Raw genomic sequence first — 26,447 nt, 5'->3', positions numbered from 1 at the left:
GAAATGATGTGGAGATGCTGGCGTTGGACTGGGGTAAACACAATAAGAAATCTCACTTCACCAAGTTAAAGTCCAACAGGTTTATTCGGTAGCAAACGCCACTAGCTTTCGGGGCTCTGCCCCTTCGTCAGGTGAGTGGAGCAGAGCCCCAAAAGCTCGTGGCCTTTTCTTCCAAATAAACCTGTTGGACTTTAACCTGGTCTTGTGAGACTTCTTACTGTGTTTACAGAGAGAGAAAGCCCGTGATCTAAGCTGGAGTAATGGGAGACACATACGAGGACCATAACTGCCGATCTCACTCTACTCAGAACACGGTGATAGGGATCCGGAAGGGACCCAGAGTGTCGAAAGTGAGAGAAATCAGTAGCTTGAGGATCAGAATAACGAGATGCTGGGAATTTAAAGCCATAATTCTGTCAGCGCCTATCTCCACACCTGATTGATTACAGGAAAGAACTTGCTGCTCGACAGGCAATACATTTCATGCCTTGAGCATTCAAACTCTCTCACTTCAATCACTCCAGCGTTCTTGTGTGCCTCTATTTTGTAAATACTAATTTATCTACCCCATTTCTGAACATCCCTCTCGCTTCTTCTTCCAAGCTTGAAGTACAAGATCCTTTACCCTTATCATGAGGACACTAGTTAGACAGCAGCTAGAGTATCGCATTCAGCTCCAGGTCACTGTGTGATGGAAAGGATGTGGAGACAGCACAGCGGGGAGTTACCAGGAAGTTGATAGGAATGAATGGGGGTGGTTTTTAGCCAGAAGGAGAGATTGGCAAGGCTGGAGTTGTGTCCTTTGGAACTCAAAAGGTTGAGGGAAGACTTAATTGAGATGTATAAAATGATGAGGGGTTGAAATAAGAGGGACGATCCTTTAAAACAGAGATGAGGAGGAATTTCTTCAGCCTGGGAGTGGTGAATCTATGGAACACTTTGCCGCAGAAGGCTGGGGGGAGGGGATGGGTTGGGGGGGGCGCAGTTCATTGAGTTTTTTTATTCATTTGCGGGACTTGGGTGCTGTTGGCGGGGCCAAAATTTACTGCTTATCACTATTGGCCCTTGGAGGGCAGTTGAGAGTCAACCACATTGCTGTGGCTCTGGAGTCACATGTAGACCAGACCGGGTAAGGACGGCAGATTTCCTTCCCTAAAGAACATTAATGAACCAGATGGGTTTTCACAACAATCCACAATGGTTTCATGGTCATCAGTAGATTCTTAATTCTGGATTTTTATTGAATTCAAATTCAAGTGTCATTAAGACAGAGATCGAAAGGTTCTTGATTAATAAGGGGGTCAGAGGTTATGGGGAAAAGGCAGGAGGATGGGGATGAGAAAAATATCAGCCATGATTGAACGGCGGAGCAGACTCGATGGGCTGAATGGCCCAATTCTGCTCCTCTGTTTTATGGTTTTATGAAGATGGAGTGGATAGGAAAGACCCATTTCCCTTCCCAGAGAGGTCACTAATCACTGGGTTAGGGAAAAATGGAATGAGAGGGGAGACTTCATGGTCTGAAATTGGTGGACTCAATACTGAGTCGAAAGTGGCTAATGTGCAGATGAGGTTCTCTTCCTGTGGTGTGTGTTGGGCTTCACTGAAGCATTGTGGCAAGTTGAGGATGAGCATGCGGGCAAGATAGCGAGTTAATATAGCAAGCGACGGCAAGGTCGGTTTGTGGACCGAGCGAAGGTGTTCCACCAAGCAGTCACCCAGCCTCCCCACTGTAGGAGAGACCCCGTTGTGGGCCATGAACACTGCCATTTTAGGTCCTGAAGACCTCAACTGATGCGGGGGAGGCCCGTCCAAGCATAAAATGGCAGAGGGGTGTGGGCGGACAGGAATTCCTTCCCTAATGGCATGGTGGGTCAATCCATAGCATGTGAACTACAGCGATTCAAGCAGGCAGCGCACCACCATCTTGTCAAGGGCAACTAGGGATGGGCAATAAATGCTGGCTCAGCCAGCGACACCCATGTCCGGTGGGAAGGCCACCAGAGAAATGTTACAATCCGCACCCAATCTGCAAACCCGCCAGCAGGGGGAATCTGAAATTCTGCCCCTAGTTTCGCCTGCAGTTGCAGTGTACTAGATCAAGAACTGAAGCAGAATTCTGATTTCTACTGAACTAATCTTGAACTGGATGCAAATCAGTGTTTTGCAAATATTTTTGTGGGAATTTCACTCCCCAGTGCTAGTGCATGGTACTACAGTGGTTAGCACTGCTGCCTCACAGCGCCAGGGACCCAGGGTTCGATTCCCGTCCCATGAATGAACTTAAAAAAAATGTTTGATTAACGAAATGAATCAAAATACCTGTCATGTGGCCCACGCTGCATTATAAAAGTGATTGATAGCAAACATACTGTACTTTAATACACCATTTATACAAATTACACTCTAGTGATAGTTCAATCATTGTAAGATATTCTGAATTAGGTTCCTGACAACTGGACACAGGAAAAGTGGGGGAGCAACCAAACTACAATGTTCTTACCTGGGACAATCTCAAACAGATGTTTGCCTGGTTCCTCAGGATTGGCTGTGAACTCGTTCACCTGACTCCCTTGTAGCTGGATGGAACCCTGCGGACAAAGGAAGGCTGAGTTAATATTCTTAACTGAGAAAAGAAACAAATTTGTATTTCTGTAGCACCCTTTAATGCAAGTCGCTATAGCAAGATCCTTCACAAGGGTGTTGTAAATAGCATATAAATAAGGCAGGGTGCTGGAATATGGGATTTGGAGAGATAGGTAGGTGGCCAGTGCTGATATGATAGGCCATCATCAAACACTCTTTACCAATGTGACTAACAACCAACCTGTTAATTTATCTACAAGGATGTCTGCAAAATTCTTATAGGTGATTAAGAATGAGTTCTTGCTCCTACTTTTAACAATTGAATATTTCAGTGTTTCTCATTAGTTTCTGATTGTGTACTTTCGCAGTTAATGATTCTAGATTTGTTAAAAGTTTCTGCCTCTTTAACCGACCCACTGATGTATGAAGCTAACTCTTTCTCTTTCGGGGACCATGTTCTAAGAGGGTGTTGGCGACCATGAACTTCCATTGAGTTGGCCCGTGATTACACTTGGCAAAGTACCGCAGTGACATCTGCAGTATGGCTAACCAGGAAACTCTCCCACTCTTACTGCCCACCATATTGGAAGGATGTACAACTTATTTGGCAATGCTATAAATGCACGTTTCTGTGGTCATCAAGTTCCAGAGTGGCACCTGAACTCAGTGATAGGGACATTGCTCTCTGTGCCACAAGACATGTCAGCAATCAGGCCCTCTTGTTCATAAACCAGCGTCCAAATAAGTCCCACTGAAGTGATGTTTTAATCTATTGCCTTGGTAAGCTTGGTAAGAAAGAGGGACCATGTTCTAATTTAATGCCTCAGACAGAGATTTTATTTGGAATTTTGTCAAACCCTATCTCCACAAAGTCCATAAGTTGAAGAAAATGTTGCAAGATGGAGGATCTATTGATCAAAATGGACACACACGGTGAATGGGAACTGGAGGGTTGGGATTTGATCCTGAGAAAGGCTATCAAACCTGAGCAAAAACAAGAAAAGACACCAAGCAAGCTTCAATGCTTGGGTAACAAATGCAACAAATTTCAGATGAGCACCAATTACTTGGGGAGGCGTGGTGGTTAGTGCTGCTACCTCACAGTGCCAGGGACCCAGGTTCGATTCTGGCCTCGAGTGATTCTCTGTGTGGAGTCTGTACATTCTCCCCCTTTCTACATGAGTTTCCTCTGGGTGCTCTAGTTTCCATCAAAATCCAAAGATGTGCGGGTTAGGTTGATTGACCATGCTAAATTGCCCCTTAGTGTTGGTGTAGAAGCAGAGAACTGAGGTCAGCTGGCGGTTGGCCAGGGGGCCGAGAAAATTAGCTGCACCCGTATTGCAGACTGGCTGTCTCTGCATATACGTGAAAGAGCTAGCGCAGACAAAGAGGATATCTTGCTATATCTAACAACAGGGCATAGCTGAATGTCATTGCTAACAGCACTGAAACTGTGATTGAGACATGATTAAATGACCACTGTCTGAATGGACATTCCACCCATCTATCACTAAAGATTTTGACATTATCGATGGGGCACGATTAAACAGCTATTGTCTCCAGCCTACCTCTACTGGTGTGTGTGACTAGAAAAAATTATCTTTACTAGAAGTTATAAAAAAGGCTAACTGTACATAATTGAGCAGGGCAGACTGGAGAAGCTTTAAGAATTCTTGAGTTCTGCTCTCCTTATCGATAAGAAGGCAACAAAAGATCCATCAGTCATGTGCCAAATATCTTTTTAGCTCTGTGATCAGGAGGTGCTAGTGAGGGCAAATGCTAGGTGTTGTAGGGATAGGGTCTGGGTGGGATTGTAGTTAGTGCAGACTTGATGGGCTGAATGGCTTCCTTCTGCATTGTATGATTTTACAATTGGTGGGGGGAGTAGAAAGATTATTTTCAGGGGGCATAAAAGTGTGGTTGCTGAAAACAGGGCAGGAGTTTGGGGTGGGGGGAGTTTCTCTAGCAGAGGACTAGGATGGACATGATGGACGAATGGCCTCCTTTGGTGAATTAAATGAGCCCAAACTCTTGGCAGTGGGGTAGAATTTTTAAAACAGACACTTTTAGTTTTAATTATGAACTTGGAAGTTCCACACATGACCACTCCAAAACAAACTGCCAGACATCTTTTTGTCTCCATGGTAATTCCAGATTACTGACCCACAGCGAGTGCTGAAGTGGGCGTGCTCACTGCTGGCCTCAAAGAAAGCTGCCCACTGAGGTCTTATGGTCTCTGTGGTGTTGGTTCCCCCTTTCCCAACGCTGACTTGAACCCGGTGCCAAGTCCAGGGGATCACTAAGTGACCAGCAACAGCAATAGGGTGGGCAGCCAATCACAAGGATGGATTCTCACAGACTGCAAGCCGGGAAGGAAAATGTGCCGATTATCCTTGGCTTTTTCTAAATGTGGCAGAGAGCAAAACAAAGATCGGGGCATACAAGCTGACGTATCGTAAAGAAACTTATTATTTTAAGAAACTGATTTGTTTATAGGAGTGGAAAAAGATCACCATAACACAAACATAAAATTAGTTTATCAGGACCAGAGAGGTTGTTCAACAATGGTCAGTTAGTTAGTTAGTTAATTAGTTAGTTAGTTAATTAGTTAGTGGGAGAATGGAGTTGAGAAACATATCAGCCATGATTGAAAGGTACAGCAGACACAATGGGCCGAATGGCCTTATTCTGCTCCTATACCTTATGATCTTATGACCTAATACAGCATTAAAACCCACTTAACACCTCATGAATAATGTGTAACATTTTCAGAAGATGTTAACAGTGATATTCTACTATTATGGAGGAGATTTGTGTCAATTCAGTGATTTCTAAAGATTGCCATCAGAGGGGACATCAACAGCGCACCCTGTGGAGGAAGAGAGGGAATCACAGGCTGCAGATTCTCCTGGATTTCCGTGTTCAGCTGCACACGTGCGAAGATGCCAGAAGTTGCGGTGGGTTTCACAGAATAATAGTGGCGAAGGCAGCAACAATTTCACCGTCATTACAACCACAAGATCCAGACCAATGTCTCAAGTGACTGATCAACAATTTAGAGAGAAGCTTTCCCACACACAACATGGGAGAGGCCCACAGATTTTCTTGGAGATATTCCTTCAGGATTAATACATCCGGAATGTTTGGTTGTAATTGGATACAGCGAGTGATTTCCTTTGTGGCTTTGTTGCTTTGGGAGCGATCCAGACAGCATGTTCGGATTGAACTAACCTTGAGTGGCTCAATGCTAATCCTTGTTTACATTGCACTTGTCACTTTCTGAAAGGCTGCACTATTTAGTCATTTGTTGTTTGTGCGCGTTTCTTGTGTAGAAACTCTGAAAGAACACAAGTTGCCTATTGTAGTGGAGAATCGCTCCCCTATTCTGTCTGCTGTCACGGCAACAGCTGTTTTGAACGTGTTCTCTTGGGTAAGTGTTGAAGTGAAGCATGTTGCTAACACATGTGACAGTTAAAAAGGACGTGAGGATCCAAGAACATTCTACAGACAACATTGCTGACATATTGGATAATCTAAGTAACAAAAGGGCTGATATCAGTATTGATGTATCAACCCATTCTCATTTCTCTGCTATCATAGGATCCTTACAGTGCAGAAGGAGGTGATTTGGCTCATCAAGTCTGCACTGACCACAATCCCACCCAGGCCCTATCTCCGTAACCCCACTTACCTACCCTGCTAAGCCCTTGACACTAAGGGGCAATTTAGGACGGCCAATCTACCTAACCCCTTTGGACTGTGGAAACCGGAGCACCAGGAGGAAACCCACGCAGACACGGAGAGAACACGCAGACCCCGCACAGACAGTAACCTGAGGCTGGAATTGAACCCGGGCCCCTGGCGCTGTGAGGCAGCAGTGCTAACCACTGTGCCACCATGCCGTGTCAATGAGACAGTAATCCATTTAAAATGAATTTTTGAAGCATGGATACAGACACACAGCGTGCAATATTTTCTACTCTTCAATGAAGTACAATCTGAATCTGTTTTAATCAATTGTTATGGTGGTGGGCACAAGAAAATGATCATAAACAAGTTTACGTTATCACGACCTACTCAGCACTAGATGGATGGTTGGAGCAATTTCAGCAAAAATTACAAGGAGCTGGATAAACACTGTATAATCCCACCAGTGCAGAAGGACGACATTCAGCCCATCAAGTCTGCACTGACCCTCCAACACAGCATCTTGCCCAGGGCCACTCCCACCCTATCCACATAACCCCACACTTATACCCCACTAATCCTCTAACCTGCACATCTTCGGACACAAAGGGACAATTTAGCATGGCCAATCCACATAACCTGTACATCCTTAGATATTAAGGGAACCTTGGCATGGCCAATCCATCTAACCCACACATCTTTGGACACTGAGGGGCAATTTAACATGGCCAATCCGCCTAACCTGCAAATCTTGGACATTAAAGGATAACTTAGCATGGCCAATCCACTCAACCTGCACATCTTTGTGCTGTGGGAGGAAACCAGAGCAACAGGAGGAAACCCATGCAGACACAGGGAGAAAATGCAAACCCCATTAAGACAGTCACCCAAAGTTAGAATTGAACACTGGAGCTCCCTGGATCCTCATAGCTCCAGGGACACAGATGTGCCATGTGCTGTCCTTGGGAAGCAGGAGACGGAATTGCCAGACTATGGACCAAGAGCAGAGGGGTAGAAGTAATTGGAGAACTCACACAGAGAGCTAGCAGACACACAGTGGGTCAAAGGGCCTCCCTCAGTGCTGGATCACCCTGTGAAAATTTCGATGCAGATAAATTGTATAAATCTGACTTTAAAAGTTCTTCACCGCAGTGGATGCTGAATCTCAAAGCTGTTTTCTAGATAAAAGGTGGAATCTTGTGGAACTGATGTGGGCGATGGGGATGGAGGGAGGGGTCTTTGCCCCTATCTGGGGAGCAGGTGAGGTCCCCCCCATATTGCCTCATTTTGGGGAGGCCCACTGCATCTCGTGCCAATTGACAGGCTTGTGGTGGATGTGCCCCCAGCGTTGAGGATCCTTGGAGGGAGGCGAGGGAGACAGTCGAACGAGCTGCTTGCTGCGAGCTGGAGACTGGCAGCTCTTCTGTACCCTGCCAGGCCACTGGAGACATGATGGCTAATACCAACCTGACACCCACCTGAGGCCTAAGATCATCGCTGGATCCGAGGTCACGATGGCAGCGGAAGGCAGGGAGAGGGGTCACGGGCAGGGACTCTCAGGGTAAGGGTTGGGGTGGAAGCTGGCACCAAGGGATGGCTTTTAGTTGGTCCCCACTCTTCCTGAATGTGTTTGAACCAGTGATCCTTCCTAGGAGACCATAGTAAACTTACCAGTGATTGCTTGTTACATTCCCCGCCCCTGCATTGTCAGCACCCCACCCATACCTGCCCATGTGGAGTCTGCACGCTCTCCCCATGTCTACGTGGGTTTCCTCCGGGTGTTCCGGTTTCCTCCAGCACTCCAAAAATGTGCAAGTTAGGATTGGCCGTGCTAAATTGACCCTTAGTGTCCAAAGATGTGAGGTAAAATTTAGTTATTAGTCACAAGTAGGCTTGCTTACACTGCAGTGAAGTTACTGTGAAAATCCCCTAGTCGCCACACTCCGGCGCCTGTTCGGATACACTGAGGGAGAATTTACCATGGCCAATCTATAACTTTGTGCTGGTTAAATGGAACACCCGGAGGAAACCCATGCAGACACACGGAGAATGTGCAGACTCCACACAGGCAGTCACTCAAGCCAGGAATCGAACTCAGGCCCCTGGTTCTGTGAGGCGGCAGTGCTAACCACTGTGTCACTGTGCCACCCCAAGGTTTAGGTGCATTGGCTATGCTAAATTGCCCCTTAGTGTCCAAAGATGTGCAAATTAGGGGGATTAGTGGGCTAGATACATGGGGTTATGGGGATAGGGCCTGGATAAATAAATCTCTCTCTTTCGGAGAGTCAGCACAGACTCACTGGGCCGAATAGCCTCGTTCTGCACTGTAGGGATTCTATGATCTGGGGTTAATACCTGTGATGGCTGGATGAGGCTTTCAAGTGGGCATTAATTGACTGTTTAAGGGTCTCAACTGGTGCTGGGACAGGGAGGTGGTCCACAGGCTGGATTAATTAGGGATGGAGGCTGGCGGGACTATCTCTTGCCCGATTAAATGCCCCTGCCCCTCAAACCCATCACCGGGAGGGCACATGAGTACCCCAATATATCAAATGGTCAACAGGTTCACTCATTACAAATAAAGGCATTGCCAATGATCAGCTGAAGGGTTTTTCTTTGACGAAGAGCAAGTTCTCCTTCAGAAAGTGACTTCACAGCACCATCAGGTGCCCAGAGCCAGAAACTGCAATATGACAAGTAACGCAGTGTGATGAATAGGGAAATATAAACATAGAAACTAGAAGCAGGAATAGGCCATTTGGCCCTTCAAGCCTGCTCCGCCATTCATTTTGATCATGGCTGATCATCAAATTCAATATCCTGATCCCCCCCCCTCAACTTTCCCCTAGAGATATATTGACATATGGGAGGGATATCATCAAAGAAGCTTCTTGCGATTGTTTAAAGTTTATTTATTAGCTTCACAATTAGGCTTACATTAACACTGCAATGAAGCCACTGTGAAAATTCCCTGGCTTCAGTGTCTGTTCGGGTACACTGAGAGAGAAATTAGCACCTAACCAGCACGTCTTTCGGACTGTGGGAGGAAACCGGAGCACCCGGAGGAAACCCACGCAGACACGGGGAGAATGTGCAGACTCCACACAGACAGTGAGCTGAGCCGGGAATCAAAGCCAGACCCCTGACACGATGAGGCAGCAGCGCTAAAAGGATTTACAAGACAGTCTTGTGGCTGTGTACAATTACAAGTGTGATAGTCAACAGGCTTGAAGGGCCGAATGGCCTGCTCCTCCTTCTAGTTTCTACGTTACATTCTCGCACGTATTGGCATTCACACACAAAAAGACAACATTCATTCGGGGACCCGCTAGCAAGGGGAGGGTGAAGAGTTTTAGCCTCAGATACAGATGGTATGATGTCAGTCAGGTTAGGGCACAGCTGCGGCAAACCCTCACGTATCTCTAATCTGCGGAAGCAGTGAAGAAATGACCTGATGGTTTGAATAATAGATTCACTTACAACCGCTTTCGTGTATTCAGAAGAACAGAGGCTGTTCCAGAATTATTAATGTTTAATGAGGGTGACAGGGCTCCATCTGACATTTCTGAGTTAGAGTGGAGGAAGACATGAAACAAAAATGATTGGTAATTTATTTAATGCATGCTTAATAGCAAATTTTATCAACAATTTAACCCCGTCCCTCCTGTATCTTGTTTTAGACCATAACACCATGAGACTTTCGAGCAGAATTAGGCCACTCAGCCCATCGAGCCTGCTCTGCCATTCAATCATGGCTGATATTTTTCTTATCCCCATTCTCCTGCCTTTTCCCCATAACCCCTGATCCCCTTATTAATCAAGAATCTATCTATCCCTGTCTTAAAAACACTCAATAACCTGGTCTCCACACCCTTCTGCGGCAAAGAGTTCCAACGATTCACCACCCTCTGGCTGAAGAAATTCCTCCTCATCTCTGTTTTAAAGGATTGTCCCTTTAGCCTGAGGTTGACCCTCTGGTTCTAGTTTTTCCTACTAGTGGAAACATCCTCTCCACGTCCATGCTATCCAGGCCTCGCAGAATCCCCTTCATCCTTCCAAACCCCAACAAGTACAGACCTAGAGTCCTCAACCATTCCTTATACGACAAGCTCTTCATTCCAGGGATCATTCTTGTGAACCTCCTCTGGACCCTTTCCAAGGCCAGCACATCCTCCCTTGGATATGAGGCCCAAAACTGCTCACAATATTCCAAATGGGGTCTGACCAGAGCCTTATACAGCCTCAGAAGTACATCACTACTCTTGTATTCTAGCCTCACATGAATGCTAACATGCATTTGCCTTCCTAACTGGCAACTGAACCTGCATGCTAACCTTAAGAGAATCTTGAACAATGACTCCCAAGTCTCTTTGTGCTTCTGATTTCCTAAGCATTTAGAAAATAGTCTATGCCTCCATTCCTCCTTCCAAAGTGCATAACCTCATACTTTCCCACATTGTATTCCATCTGCCACTTCTTTGCCCACTCTCCTAACCTGTCCATGTCTTTCTGTAGCTCCCCGCTTCCTCAATGCTACCTGTTTCTCTGCATATCTTTGTATCATCTGCAAACTTAGCAACAGTGCCTTCAGTTCCTTCCTCCACATCGTTAATGTATAATGTAAAAAGTTGTGGTCCCAGCACTGACCCCTGCGGTACACCACTAGTCACTGGCTGCCAGCCTGAAAAAGATCCCTTTATCCCCACTCTCTGCCTTCTGCCAGTCAGCCAATCCTCTATCCACGCCAGGATCTTACCCGTAACACAATGGGCACTTAACTTATTTTATTATCTCCTATGTCAAAGGCCTTCTGGAAATATAAATAAATCACGTCTACTGGTTCTCCTTTATCTAACTTCCTTCTAACTTACTCAAAGAACTCTATAACATATTTGTCAGTTATGACCTCCCCTTGACAAAACCGTGCTGACTCAATCCTACTTTATCTTGCATTTCCAAGTACTCCGCGATCTCATCTTTACTAATGGACTCTAAAATCTTGCCAATGTCCGAAGTCAGGCCAACCGGTCTATCATTTCCCGTCTGCTGCCTCCCTCCCTCCTTAATCAGCAGTGTTACATTAGCTACTTTCCAGCCCTCTGGGATCCTCCCTGCCTCCAATAATTCCTGAAAGATCGCCACCAATGCCTCCACAATTTCCTCAGCTATCTCTTTTGGAATTCTGGGATGTAGTTAATTGTGTTTCATTGTTGACATTAATCAGGGTTTCATAGAATCCCAGAAAACAGGAGAGACTAAAGCTGTGGTTGTTGGGTTAAGGGCTGTATGCTTATATTGTGGGATTTCCCGGCAACACTCGCCCGGAAAATCCCTCCCGAGGTCAACGGGCCTTTGCATGGTCCGTGTCCTGCTGCTGTGATTCCCGCGGATGGTGGGATGGGAAAATACCGCACATCAGGTCTTTCAGGGAAGGAAATCTGTCGTCCTTACCCAGTGTGGCCTACCCGTGACTCCAGCTCCACAGCGATGTGTGGTTGACTCTTAAATACTTCAATGATGGACAGCGAATACTCATCCCCTGAACAAAATACAAAATGCTCAGACAATACTACATACGAATTAGGAGCAGTAGTAGGCAACTTGGCCCCTTGAGCCTGCTCTTCCATTCAATAAGGTCACGGCTCATTGAAGTATCCCTACTGTTGGTGTGGTTGCGTTCAGTAAGCTACATGTTGGCCTGAGATTGACCCTAGGCTCTGGGGACAGCATGGTGGCACAGTGGTTAGCACTGCTGCCTCACAGCATCAGACACCTGGGTTCGATTCCTGGCTTGGGTCGCTATCTGTGTGGAGTCTGCACATTCTCCCCGTGTCTGCGTGGGTTTCCTCCAGGTGCTCTAGTTTCCTTCCACAGTCCAAAGATGGTGCAGGTTAGGTGGATTGGTCATTCTAAATTGCCCCTTAGTGTTAAGGGTAGGGGAGCTAGGGTAAGTGTATGAGGTTGTGGGGATAGGGCCCAGGTGGGATTGTGGTCGGTGCAGGCTCGATAGGCCAAATGGCCTCCTTCTGCACTGTAGGAATTCTATTCTAAAAGTCAAAGAATGATTTTCCTTGGTGCTTTTGTAACATTTTTTTGATAAAGGGGCTTATTCTTAAGCATCATTTTGTCAAAAATGCCAACTTTAAAACAATATTTAATTTCAGATGAATGGGGATTAAGACCATTTTTCAGCTATTGAATCTCAGGATAACGGTTTCTAATGGGACATTCAGAATAATTTATTGTCTGCTCTATATTTGGAACAGTAATGGTCACAAGCTTAAAATCTATTCCTCAGACCAAAGAGGCTATCAATAACCATTATGTTATTATAGCACTCAAACAGGTTTACTCAGAGCCTGATAATATTTCCTGCAAAGACAGAGAATGTTTGGGGAGGGCAGCAGCATACAGTGGATACTTTGTCCCTTGTTAAAACGGCCAAATCAGGTGACGTAGCCCTTGCCTCACAGCGCCAAGGACGCGGGTTCAAGTGCCAGTTTGGGTCACTGCCTGTGTGGAGTCTGCACATTCTCCCCATGTCTGCGTGGGTTTCTTCCGGGCGCTCCGGTTTCCTCCCACAGCCCCAAAGATGTGCAGATTAGGTGGATTGCCCATGCTAAATTGTTCCTGGATCCCTGACAAAGGGTAATCCAAACTCAAAACATTGGTTCTATTCTCTCCCCACAGATGCTGTCAGACCTGCTGAGATTTTCCAGCATTTTTTTTGATTTTGAATCAGACTCCAGCATCCGCAGTATTTTGCTTTTATCTAAATTGGGTGGCACAGTGGGCACAATGATTAGCACTGCTGCCTCACAGTGTCAGGGACCCGGGTTCAATTCCTGCCTCGGGTCACTGTCTATATGGAGTTTGCACGTTCTCCCCATGTCTGCATGGGTTTCCTCCATGTGCATCAGTTCGCTCCCAGTCTAAAGATGTGCAGGTTAGATGGATTGACCGTGGTAAATTGCCCCCTAGTGTTAAGGGATACTAGCTAGGGTGAAGGCATTAGGTTATGGGAATAAGGCCTGGTGGGATTCTGGTTGGTGCCGACTCGATGGGTCGAATGGCCTCCTTCTGCACTGTAGGGATTCTATGATTTGTCTCAACAACAACCACAACTCCACCAGCAACAACCCAACTCCTTACTGTTCCACATACTCACGCTGCAAGCGCAAACTGATGATTTAGACAAAATGAGAGAGAAAGAGGGCAAATATCATTCCAGTCCGATGCTGAACTGTGATAAACTTCGGAAGGTAGGGAACATAAAATCCTGCAGTGCAGAAGGAGGCCATTCAGCCCACTGAATCTGCACTGACCACAATCCCACCCAGGCCCTATCCCCACAATCCCATGCATTTACCCTAGCTAGTCCCCCTGACACTGGGGGCCAATCCACCTAACCTGCACATCTTTGGAGTGTGGGAGGAAACCGGAGCACCCGGAGGAAACCCACACAGACACGGGGAGAACGAACAAACTCCACACAGGCAGTGACCCAAGGCCAGAATCAAATCCGGGTCCCTGAAATGTGTCAGACTCCAACCAGGAGAGCCAGTTTGGTTCTGAGACCAAGTTCGCTATGGACAAGTAGTTGAAGGAATGTCGCATCCATGGTCCTCATCGTCCAAACATGGTGGCATGGAACAGATGCAAACAGGTTTCCATACCAAAGTGGCCCCTCACCCCATGGATAAAACCATTCTACACAATCTAACCAGCCAGGGATGCTGTATTTCTTCACCAGCCTGCAGGATAACCTGACTGAGCAAACCTGAGCCATCTCCCAATTCCCCTCCTGCTATGGAGTCACGGGTAGGCCAGACCGGGTAAGGACAGCGGATGCCCTTCCCCAAAGGGCATTCAGAACGGTTTTTCCGATAATGGACAATGGTTTCACGGTCATCAGTAGGTTCTTAATTCCAGATATCTTTTAATTGAATTCAAATTCCATCTTGGCGGGTTTCGAACCCGGGTCCCCAGAACAAGAGCTGAGTTTCTGGATTAACAGCATATTGATAATACCGCTCGGCCATCGCCCCCTCAGACATTCTGTAAGATGCCTTGCTGAATCTCATGGAGTAAGGTTACATCTTCCTTAACGTGAATAATAGCTCCTGTCAGTGGGGCTCTGAATGAAGAAGGTCTGTCAAAGTTTAAGCTGAGCTGCATTAGCAACCTTAATGGATTCCGGGTAGAGTGTATGTACACACTGACGGTGTCAGTAACATCTCAAAGCGCATTGTGCATATCTCAAAATTGGCATCTTCTGTAGTTCCGATGGCTTTCGGATTTGGACACAGCCAACTGTGCTTGGGGAAGTGTTTTACAATTCTGTCTTGTCCTTGACACCTGGGTTTGAGTCCAGCTGAGGCAAATAGGAAGGAAATGCCGATGCTTTGATGACTAATAAAAGGTCACAAGGGAAGCAGTCTGCAGGCAGCCTCTATCTGTACATATAAATCCACAATATTGCTGGGATTAATTAGGCTTTCACACGCTGGGGTATTGTTGGAATTGGAAATGGGATCTGCAGCAGTCGGGTGCTGTAGCTCTGGTTAGACCTTGCACACACAGCATCACCGATAGGGTTCTAACCTTTCCCAGGCGCTAAGACCCGGATTGTCACTGAGTCCGGTTGAGCCCTTTAAAAATGAACAGGCCGATCCCGATTTCAGGATTTCCGACCAACCCCATTCCAGGCTGTCAAGCACGGGACTGCTTATGCGGGCTGGTTCCGGTCTGTAGCCTGCTTCCCGACCTGACCGGATCCAACGTGGAGATCCAGTTTTCAGGGAGTTGGGCCAGGTTTTTGAAAGTGTCACAGGCCCTTGAGAGAAGTTGCGAACTCTAGTATGCATGAGGGGACCTTTAAGAAGGTAAGTTCGAAAAGTTTCCCCACACCACATTATGCCCACCACCCATCCATAGAATCATAGAATCCCTACAGTGCAGAAGGAGGCCATTCGGCCCATCAAGTCTGCACCGACCACAATCCCACCCAGCCTCCATCCCCATAACCCCATGCACCTATCCTAGCTAGTCCTAAAGGGCAATTTATCCTGGCCAACCCAACTGACCTACATATCCTCAGACTGTGGGAGGAAACCCATGCAGACACAGGAAGAATGTGCAAACTCAACATGGACAGTGATCCAAGCCAGGAATTGGATCTGGGTCCTTGGCGCTGTAAGGCAGCAGTGTGAAAAACTATGTCACTATACTGTCCCACTGTGCACCATGTCACCCCTTATGTCATTCTTGCCCCCAATGTCAAGCTCTTCCTTTTCAAGCACTCTCATGCCAAGCTACATGGCATGGGCAGCACACTGGCACAGTGGCATTGCTGCCTCACAGTGTCAGGGACCCGTTTTTGATTCCCGGGCTTGGGTCACTGTCTGTGTGGAGTTTGCATGTTCTCCCCATGTCTGCGTGGGATTCCTCCAACAGTCCAAAGATGTGCCGGTTCTCCAGTCCTACTTTGCATCTGATATCCGAACACAGGGCCTCTTTAGGTGGATTGGCCATGCTAAATTGCTCCTCAGTGTCAGGAGGCCTAGCTAGGGTAAATGCACGGGGTTATGGGGATAGGGTCTATTTGGGATTGTGGTCAGTGCAGACTCAATAGACCGAATGACCCCCTTCTGCATTCTATGATTCTATATCTCCACCCATGCCTATATCCCCTCATACCCCCAATGCCAAGCTTTTCCTTTCCCAGCACTCCCATGTTTTCTCTTGCCTCCCATGCCACAGCCCCACTCATCCCTATGTCCTTTCAAGCCCCCAACGCCAAGCCCCCTCCTTCCACTAACCCCTAAGAGCCTTTGATAATATTTGGAAGAAGAGCAGGGGAGATTCCATGGGCGGCTTGTTAAGTATTTATCCCTATGTCATCGCCTAAAAAGGATTACCTGGTCACTGCTTGTCACAGGAGTTTAACTGGCTGTGGTGTTTCCCACATATAACAGTAACAGCACTTAAAAAATATTTCAATACTGTAAAGTACTTTTGGGCATCCTGAAGTTGTGAAATAATTATACATTTTTAGAGTGCGGGAGGAAACCAGAGTACCTGGAGGAAACCCATGAAGACATGGGGAGAACATGCAAACTCCACCAAGACTGGGAATTGAACCCAAGTCCCTGGCGCCATGAGGCAGCAGTGCTAACCACTGTGCCACTGCGCCACCCATCATTTATCATTTATGCTTACAACAGACATTGCGGAGACGCCAAGATTACATTAGAAACAGTGGGCGGGATTTTCCAGCTGCGTTCATCAAATACCAGGAAACCCCACCTGAGGTCAAAGGACCTTTGCATGGTCCGCTCCCCGCTCACTGTGATTCCCATGGCGGGCGGGATGGGAAAACTCTGCCTGGAAGATTTGTTGCCTTGATGTGTGAGCAGTGGGTGAGGCCTGAAATTACTTTACAGATTTGGGCTGGTCAATCTTTCCTTTCCTTTTCTCTGAAAGGCCCTTCACCCCGCAAATTGCATCTGCTACTTGTTCTGGAATGATCTCCGATGGGAAGTTCTGTGTTTTGTTCCAGTTGCCACCCTGTGTGGGGCCCCCACGGTGCGTTGCCGGGCCTAAAACCTCATTAAGGGAGCGGGGCTTGTGTCGAGTCAGCGAGTAAGGTTAATGCAGACTAAATGGCTGATGAACAAGGACACATCAATCTATCTGACTTTAGTAATCGTACTCCCAGCAGTGACGGCAACTGTCTGGATCGATACGACCCGTGGATCCAGGAGTTCACCACCTTTCTACTTTCACTCAGCGGAGTTTTATTTCATAGGCCTCAAATATGTTAAAGCTAGTTTTCCATAACCACTGATAATAATTCAGAAATGCGATGAAAAGTGCTCGCTGCGCGTTTAACCCTACTCTGTGGCTGGAATTCTCCGAATTCGCCTGTGATTTTTACAGTCACAGCACTTAAACAGTTAAACACTCAATAAACTGGCAAGAAAATTCTAAAAACATTACACCTGTTGTGGTCAACTAAGCAGAAGCAAAAGAGAGCAGCCATTCTGCCATCTTACTGGACTGTAACCGTTCCAAAGGAGCTCAGTAAGAAGTCTCACAACACCAGGTTAAAGTCCAAAAGATTATTCGGAATCGTGAGCTTTTGGAGTGCTGCTCCTTCATCGTTCCAAAGGGGATGCGGGAACAGAGAGATTTGCACATAAATCATTGATAGTTGCCGCTTGGGTTTTTAAAAAAGTTTTATTTATTAGTGTCACAAGTAACACCGTAAAGAAGTTACTGTGAAAAATCCCCTAGTCGCCACACTCCGGCGCCTGTTCAGGTACACTGAGGGAGAATTTGTCATTGATTTGATTTGATCTGATTTGACTTATTATTGTCACAAGTATTACTATACAGTGAAAAGTATTGTTTCTTGCCTGCTAAACAGACCAGCATAGGGAAGGAAAGGAGAGAGTGCAGAATGTAGTGTTACAGTCACAGTTAGGCTGCAGAGAAAGATCAACTTAGTGTGAGGTTGATCCATTCAAAAGCGTGATGGTGCATCTGTAAAAGTTGGTGAGAGTCGTAGCATGGTCAATGCACCTAACCAGCACGTCTTTGGGAGGAAACTGGAGCACCCAGGGAAAACCCATGCAGGTATGGGGAGAAGGTGCAAACTCCACACAGACCCGAGGCTGGAATTGAACCTGGGTTGCTGGCGCTATGAGGCAGCAGTGCTAACCACTGTGCCACCGTGCCGCCCATCTTATTGACTTAAGACATTTGAAGAAAATGAAAAGCAAGAGACGAAATTTCTTTTTCAGTACCCCTGTGAGTTCTCTCCCTGGTTGCTTTCAATAATGATGTGTGGAGATGCCAGCATTGGACTGGGGTAAACACAGTAAGAAGTCTCACAACACCAGGTTAAAGTCCAACAGGTTTATTTGGTATTAAAACACACAAGCTTTTGGAATGCTGTTCCTTCATCAGGTGAGTGGCAGAACTCTCCACTGACAAAGGAACAGCATTCCGAAAGCTTGTGGGTTTTACCACCAAATAAACCTGTTGAACTTTAACCCGGTGTTGTGAGACTTCTTATTGTGCTTGCAATAATTAGAGATCTCTTTCATTCTAAGAGATTGGCAGACCGTCCGGGAGACTTGGAGACTCTTGCTTAACCACAGCAAGTCAGTTTGACATCATTGTTACTGAGCCAGTGAAACCACTTGAGAATATCTCTGGCAACCGTATTTGAGCACTTGTTTTCAAATGCTGCACCGACAGTTCTTGCCAGACTTTCTTTCTATCTTTCTGAGCATTCAAATGTGGGGTCTGCGGGTGCAAAAGCTGAGTTTCATTAGTGAGATTAACAACAAATAATTCTTTTGCTGCATAATGTTTAGGAAGCAACCTCCCAAATGTCTCCCAGAACAAGCTTGCTACATTAACATTGTGAAAGACTCTGATCTAACAGAGAAGATAGGTAGGATTCTGAACATTTCACTTCTTCTGCCCTGGGAGTGGCATGAGGAGAAGGCAGCCACTGTTGTTGCTGGTGTTACTCCTGCTGCAGGAGTCCTTGGCAACAGGGCGGCTTCCACTCTTAATCCTCAGCAGAGCTAAGAGGTGGAGCTGCTCCCATGCCCGGGCGAAGGCTGGCATCAGGGGATGGGCAAGCCGAAAGTGAATGAAATGCTGGACGGGTGAGGTGCCTTCCAAGAAGTGGAGTTGCTGGCGTTGGAATAGGGTAGGCACAGTAAGCAGTCGCTAAAGACCTTACTGTGCCTTCCGAAGAGTTAGCAATCACCCATTAAACAGCGAAATGACTGTTTGAGGGAAGAAATATTTTCAACATCAGGCCCTGACCATGGCTAGAACTCATCCACGTTAATCATCAAAGCCTTCCCAGCCTGCCAGTTTCACTAAAGCAACACTCCCGATGTAAAACCTACCTCTGACTCCGGCAAGGTGAACCCATAAGAACATAAGAAATAGGAGCAGGAGTAGGCCATCTAGCCCTTCGAGCCTGCCCCGCCATTCAATAAGATCATGGCTGATCTGAAGTGGATCAGTTCCACTTTCCCGCTTTCTCCCCATAACCCTTAATTCCCTTGTCTGTCAAAAATTCCCTTGTCTATCAAAACCCAGCGCACTGTTGGGGGGAAAGAAAAGGATCCAGGGTTCTTTTTTAATTAGTTCAATCACTTCCTCACCAGATGGGGTGACATGGTGGCTCAGTGGTTAGCACTGCTATAAGAACATAAGAAATAGGAGCAGGAGTAGGCCATCAAGCCCTTTGAGCCTGCCAGATGGCCTACTCCTGCTCCTATTTCTTCTACTGCTCCCTCACAGCGCCAGGGACCCGGGTTTAACCCTGACCTTGGGTCACTGTCTGTGAGGAGTTTGCACATACTCCCTTTGTCTGCGTGGGTTTCCCCTGGGTGCTCCAGTTTCCTCCCACAGTCCAAAGATGTGCTGGTTAGGTTGATTGGCCGTGCTAAAATTGCCCGTCAGTGTCAGGGAGATTAGCAGGGTAAATGTGTGAGGTTACGGGGATAGGACCTGGGAGGGATTGTTGCTGTACTGTAGGATTCTATGATTGGAAGGAGATTCCCCCCTCTGAGCTTGGAATTCTCGATGGCGAAAGCCAGGAGTGGGGGAGATGATGTCAGAATCCCAGCTAGATGCCAATCTCAGGGAAGGTAATTCCCCACATGCACCGATACCCACCTTCACTAGGCTGTGAGAACTCTGTCCAAGACTTTGACCAATACCCGTTAGGGATGAGAGCCCATTGTCCTCATTCACTCCGGCCAAAATGAGACTCCAGCCACAAGCCAATGGGATTGACTTTAAGCAAGCCATTCCAATCCTGAAACCGCTACAAAAATTCACACCAGTGGTTCAAGATGGCAGCCAATCACCATGTGCCCAGCGCAAACGGGAATGGTCCATAAATGGCCACCTTTCAAGAACATCTCTGAGTGTGCGGGCAAGCTCTCACCACCCCACGTCCACCCTGAGTCCAGCCAGGTACAAGGCAAGAAATTCAAACAGTTTTCTGCTTGTTGGAACCCACAACACAGTTGCCAGTTATTGATCAGTAGTTACAGTATGAATACAGCCAGGGACAGGGCCTGATGGATAAGGCACTGGCCTCCTCAGCCAGGGATTGTGGGTTCAACTCCCATCTGGGGTGAGGCTATTTTTCCCTCGCCCAGCCTACAATTTGGGGTGGCACGGTGGCACAGTGTTTAACACTGCTGCCTCACAGCACCAGGGACCCGGGTTCAATTCTGGCCTCGGGTCACTGTTTGTGTGGAGTCTGCACATTCTCCATCTGCCTACTTGGATTCCCTCCGGGTGCTCCGGTTTCCTCTTGTAATCCAAAAGACCCGCGGGTTAGGTTGATTGACTGTACTGGTACTGATTTGCTGGCAAGACCTCAGAAAGGGAAATTTAAATATTTATGACACTAATGGAATGTCATTAGTGAGTTCTGGACGATATTCACTTGGATTCACAATCCTACGTGCAAAAATAATTCTCTCTCATCTCACAGAATGAAGTTATTTTGAGATTGTGCCCCTTGGTTCTAGACCCCTCAGCCAGGGGAAGTTTTTTCTGCATTTTCCTTACCTACTTTGCAGGTTTCAATGAGATCACCTCTCATTTCCCTCTCCAGTTTGCCCAATCTCTCTCCATAGGAGAGTCCCACCATCTCAGGAACAAGTCTGGTGAATCTTTGTTGCATTGTCTTTATGGCAATAACATCCGCCCTCAGATAAAGGGGGCCAAAACTGCTCCCAGTACTTCAGGTGCGGTTTAGCTGATCTAAGTATTAGGCCAGACCAGGTAAAGACGGCCGATTTCCTTCCCTCAAGGACATTAGTGAACCAGAAACCAAAGGAGAAAATGCTGGAAAATCTCAGCAGGTCTGGCAGCAAGTGTAAGGAGAGAAAAGAGCTGATGTTTCGAGCCTGGATGACCTTTTGTCAAAGCCCAACGTAATTTGCTTTGATCCAATGAAACAGATTAGTTTTTTTCCAAACAATCAATGATGGTTTCATGGTTATCAGTGAATTCTTAATTCCAGGTTTTTTTTTAATTGAATTCAAATTCCACCATTTGCTGCGGCAGGATTTGAACCTGGGTCTCCAGAACATTAGCTGAGTTTCTGGATTGAGTCTAGCAGTAATACCACTAGGCCACTGCCTCCCCTAATTAATAGCTGAATCAGATGTTAATTAGACCACAATGCCACATTTAATGCTTTAAGAACAGAATGCCAGAATCTGTGAAAGCATCTATGTAAATTTTAGATTCCGTTGGAATAGTCTAGGACAGATGAAGAGAATAATAATGCTTAATTATTTAACTTTTTCACTGATTTGGGCAAATTAACCTCACACAGCCCAGAAAAGCTAAGGGTCAGCCTGAACTATCCAAAATTAATTTGGCTTCCGGTAGCACCATTTTTCCAAATTTGCAATGTCTCATGGAATCCCTATGGTGCCGAGTCTACAGCGACCACAATCCCACCCAGGCCCTATCCCTGTAATCCCACATATTTCCCTGACTAATCCCTCGCACCTACGCATCCTGGGACACTAAGGGTGAATTCAGCTTGGCCAATAGATCTCAAGGACTGTGTTCTCATTGTTCTCAAGAACAATGAATGCTATGTTCAGTGATAATATTTAAAAGATTATCAAGGATTTAGGGCATTGTGACTTTTAATCATAGAATCCCTACAGTGCAGAAGGAGGCCATTTGGCCCATCGAGCCTGCACTGACAAGCCCACTCAAGCCCGAGACCTGTCACATTACCCAGATAATCTCCCTGACACCAAGGGGCAATTTAGCATGACTGGTGCACCTAACTTGGACTGTGGGAGGAAACCAGAGCACCTGGAGAAAACCCACGCAGACACGGGGAGAATGTGCAGAGTCCACACAGAGAGTGACCCGAGGCTGGAATTGAACCCGGGTCCGTGGCGCTGTGCAGTGCTAACCACTGTGCCACCGCGCCGCCCCAATTAATGTGGAATGATATCCACATGCAATGATACTTTACGGTAAAGTAAGGCTGCTTCCCAGATTCCTGGCTGTTCCTGATTGCTGTGACCATGAAAGCTTGTTTATGACAAAGATTATTTCTGATAACATTGCATTTCCAAATGTGGTCAATTTGTAAGCTCATCCCAGAATTCCCAGCTGAGTCTAAAATGTGGTCAAGCTATCTTAATTCAGCTTTAGTATAATTAGTTATATGGACAGAATTACCTTAAAATGAAGCAGTTTAACTGATGCAAAGCATAAGCGGATCCCACACTGACTAACACAAGAATCATATCACAGAATGTGGTTGTGATACAGTACATCGCAGTGCTAATAGGCAGGGGCGTGCTTCCCCAGTTAAAAATAGGAGAGCCTAAAGTGGGATGTCTTCTAATTTAAGAACAACATTTATGAGAAGTGCCTATAAACCTAAAAAGAAACATTTCTCTTCCCCACCTCTTTCAACATCCTTTGTTTATTCATCAATGATTTCATCGATTCTGGTACATATTGCCTTGCATTAGGGAACCGGAGCTTTAAATAGAAACTTCATTTGACAATGTCAAGTCAATACTGCAGTGCTGGACTTGACCTCTCGTTACAGAGGCATCTACGCATGCTGGCTTTGTTACATCCTGGCAGCTTGTAGGGCTGAACGGAGAGTTTAAACACAAAGTGCACTGGGAAAGAAAGGATGAGAGAACATCTCCACCGTATGTTGCAATATAGATGTCTCAATTTAACGAGTGAATGTGATCAGTGATCTCTTGGGTTCCATTTATCATTTACCCGGCGTATTCAAGGCAGGGAACTGCTGTGTCCTGATAAATATATTCAAAAAATGAATTAATAACCTGCTCTGGTGTCTAATGGGAGTAATCTAATGCTTTGGTTGCAATTAAAATCCCCAGGGGCAGATTGATCTTTGTTGGAAGAACATTGGATGTACAGATATCGCAATTAGTGCTCCATATAAAGTATAAAGTAAAGAAAATTCATTAGTCACAAGTAAGCTTATATTAACACTGCGAAAATCCCCTGGTAGCCACACTCTGGTGCCTGTTCGGGAACATTTAGCATGGCTATGCACTAACCACAAGCTCACCCAGGCCCTATCCCCATAACTCCACGTATTTACTCTAGCTAGGGGGCGGCATATTGGCACAGTGGTCAGCACTGCTGCTTCACAGCTCCAGGGACCTGGATTCGATTCCCGGCTTGGGTCACTGTCCGAGTGGAGTTTGCACATTCTCCCTGTGTCTGCGTGGGTTTCCTCGAGGCGCTCCAGTTTCCTTCCACAGTCCAAAGATGTGCAGGTTAGGTTGATTGGCCATGCTACAAAATTGCTCCTTAGCGTCCTGAGGTGCATAGGTTAGACGGATTAGTGGGTAACTATGTAGAGGTTATGGGGGTAGGGCCTGGGTGGGATAGTGGTCGGTGCAGACTCGATGGGCCGAAACGCCTGCCTAAAGTAAAACTGTACGCACTTACAGAGTCCGTATCCTTCGATTCCCATCCTTTTCATGGATTTATCTAGTTACCCCTTAAATGCCGCTATTGGACTACCTGCTGACAATGCAGCGATGTGACCTTCTGTTGTGTTGTGATTTAGTGTAAGAGGAAAGGACTGCTACACCAGTCACCTGTTTGTCCTTCCATTAGTAGCACGTTGATCAATACTGTAGTTAATAGCTCTGTTTGCCAACATTGAGTTACAACTTTTGAAATGGAAATGACCTTGAGTGGAAGCATTGTCCTGGTCTCGGAGTTTACTGCAACCCCTATGCATTAGGTGGTGTTACTTTGCGACTGTAGATTGGATTTAATGGGACTCTAAAGTTCCCGGCCTTCCCCTGTCCCCCCCTCCAGTGGGAAAGACAGTGGCCAGCCTATCCCCACTCACCTGCCGCCATTTAACCCTGGGAGGGGTGTTCCATCGATTCGAGGCATGACTCCCACCCGCAACCTAGGCAGGAGTTTTCACCCCCTGCGAGCTCTGCTCAAATGAGGCGCAGCAGCGCCACTGGCAGTGGTGGCCACTGCTGGGATTGTGACCAATCCCTGGTGCAAAATGGCTGGAGCCAGAGTGAAAGTTTCGTGGTGGGGAGCAAGGGGATGGGGTTAGTGGGGGAGGGGGGAGGTAAGGTTTGAGGGCGGTGGTTGGAAGGAGGGCATCGCAAGGCTGGAGTGGGGGGGGGGGAGGTTGGGGGGGGGGGAGCGGATCGAGAATTAGTGAGGCCTCTGATGATTCCAGGGAGCCGGTTAAAGAGGCATACCCATCGCCCATCACCAGCCCACACAGAAGGTTGCCAGGTTGGACAGTGGGATTGGGTCCGTGTCACTGCTGGTTAAATCCACGCAACAGTGGAATGAGCCCTGAAGTGGGCACTGATTGGTCACATGAGGGTCTTAAGTGGGTTACAGTTGGGCAGACTGTCTGAGGTTTCCCCATAAAATAATGGCATGAACTGACAGGTGTGTGGTGGGCACAGGACCCATGGTATTTTATAAGCCTTTCCTTCCACAAATCCACTGCCAGTGGGGTCACAAAATCCAGCTCTATATAGGGTAGTATGGTGGCTCAGTGATTAGCACTGCTGCCTCACAGCGCCAGGGTCCCTCAGGTTCAATTTTGGCCTTGGGTGACTGTCTGTGTGGAGTTTGTATGATCTCCCCGTATCTGTTTGGGTTTCCTCCGGATGCTCCGGTTTCCTCCCACAGCCCAGAAATGTGTAACATAGTTGGATTGGCCATGATAAATTGCCTCCGAGTGTCCTAAGATGTGCAGGTTAGGTGGATTAGCCATGCTAAATGTGTGGGGTTACAGGGATAGAGGAGAGATGGGTGGGATGCTCTTTTGGAGACTTGGTGCAGACTCGATGAGCTGAATGGTCTCCTTCTGTACTGTAAGGATTCTAGTGTTCAAAAGCACCAAGCTGTGTTAAATCATCCAACAAGTCAGCTGGACTGTTAAGACGCAGGGACGGCCAACAGGAATTTCTGAGTATCTCTTTTATAGAGTTACACAGAATCCCTACAGTGCAGAAGGAGGCCATTCGGCCCATCGAGTCTGCACCGACCACAATCCCACCTAGGCCCTATCCCCATAACCCCACACATTTATGCTGCTAATCCCCTGACACTAGGGTTAATTTAGCATGGCCAATCAACCTAACTTGCACATATGTGGGAGAAACCGGAGGAAACCCACGCAGACATGGGGAGAACATGCAAACTCCAAACAGACAGTGAGCCAAGCCGGGAATCGAACCCAGGTCCCCGGCGCGATGAGGCAGCGGTGCTAACCCACTGTGCCAGCGTGCGTCTCTGGGAAAGTGCGGTTTCAGAGCCTTTGCGAGAATGCGGTGCCTCGCCATTACCTGGGGCTTATTCTCTTCCTCGTCTTTGTAGAAGTAGAGCTGCTCGCCCCGCAGGACAAACCAGCGTTGCTGCCAGTTCTTCATGATGCTCCTCTGTTTCTTCAGCCATCCTGATTTCAGTGCTTTATCCTGTGGGCTGGGGGAGGACGGCCTGCTGGAGACCCGACTCTGCTCTCCCATAACCATGCTTTTAGACCGGGCTGGCAAAGACAAGAGCAACATTATTAGCGCTGCCAAGGCATCTTTTCAAACATGCCAAGGTAAATATTCAACAGAATGTATCAATATTGATGTCTGCTGTGACATCGCTGTAGAATTATACAATCCCTACAGAGCAGAAGGAGGCCATTTGGCCCATCGAGCCTGCACCGATCACAATCCCACCCAGGTCCTATCCCTGTAACCACCATATATTTACCCTCCTAAACCCCTTGACTCTAAGGGTCAATTTAGCATGGTTGATTCACCTAACCCACACATCTTTGCACCGTGGGAGGAAACCAGTGCACCCTGAGGAAGCCCACGCAGACACGGGGAGAATGTGCAAACTCCGCACAGAGTGTCACCCGAGGCCAGAATCGAACCTGGGTCCCTGGTGCTGTGAAGCAGCAGTGCTAACCACTGTGCCACCATGCCGCCCACACGTTCAAATGTTGGAGTGTGTAGCTCAGCCCCTTACTATACTCATGGGCGGCATGGTGGCACGGTGGTTAGCACTGCTGTCTCACAGCACCAGGGACCTGGGTTCAG

General features: G+C 47.0%; 1 protein-coding gene across 1 annotated transcript in view; it reads right to left on the bottom strand.

Annotated features, from left to right (window-relative positions):
- Nucleotides 1-26,447, bottom strand: part of arhgap22a (Rho GTPase activating protein 22a) — a 237,944-nt gene that overhangs the window by 190,864 nt on the left and 20,633 nt on the right. Inside the window, exons 2-3 of the mRNA XM_080215690.1 lie at nt 25,698-25,897; nt 2,504-2,591 (exon numbers count right to left, since the gene is read on the bottom strand). Of these exons, the coding sequence (XP_080071816.1) occupies nt 2,504-2,591; nt 25,698-25,897 (288 nt within the window). The remainder of the gene's footprint in view (nt 1-2,503; nt 2,592-25,697; nt 25,898-26,447) is intronic.

The sequence above is a fragment of the Carcharhinus amblyrhynchos genome, chromosome 31 (genome assembly GCF_965287045.1).
Source record: "Carcharhinus amblyrhynchos chromosome 31, sCarAmb.v2.hapA, whole genome shotgun sequence".
Lineage (NCBI taxonomy): Eukaryota > Metazoa > Chordata > Chondrichthyes > Carcharhiniformes > Carcharhinidae > Carcharhinus > Carcharhinus amblyrhynchos.
This window is presented reverse-complemented; position numbering and strand designations above follow the sequence as displayed.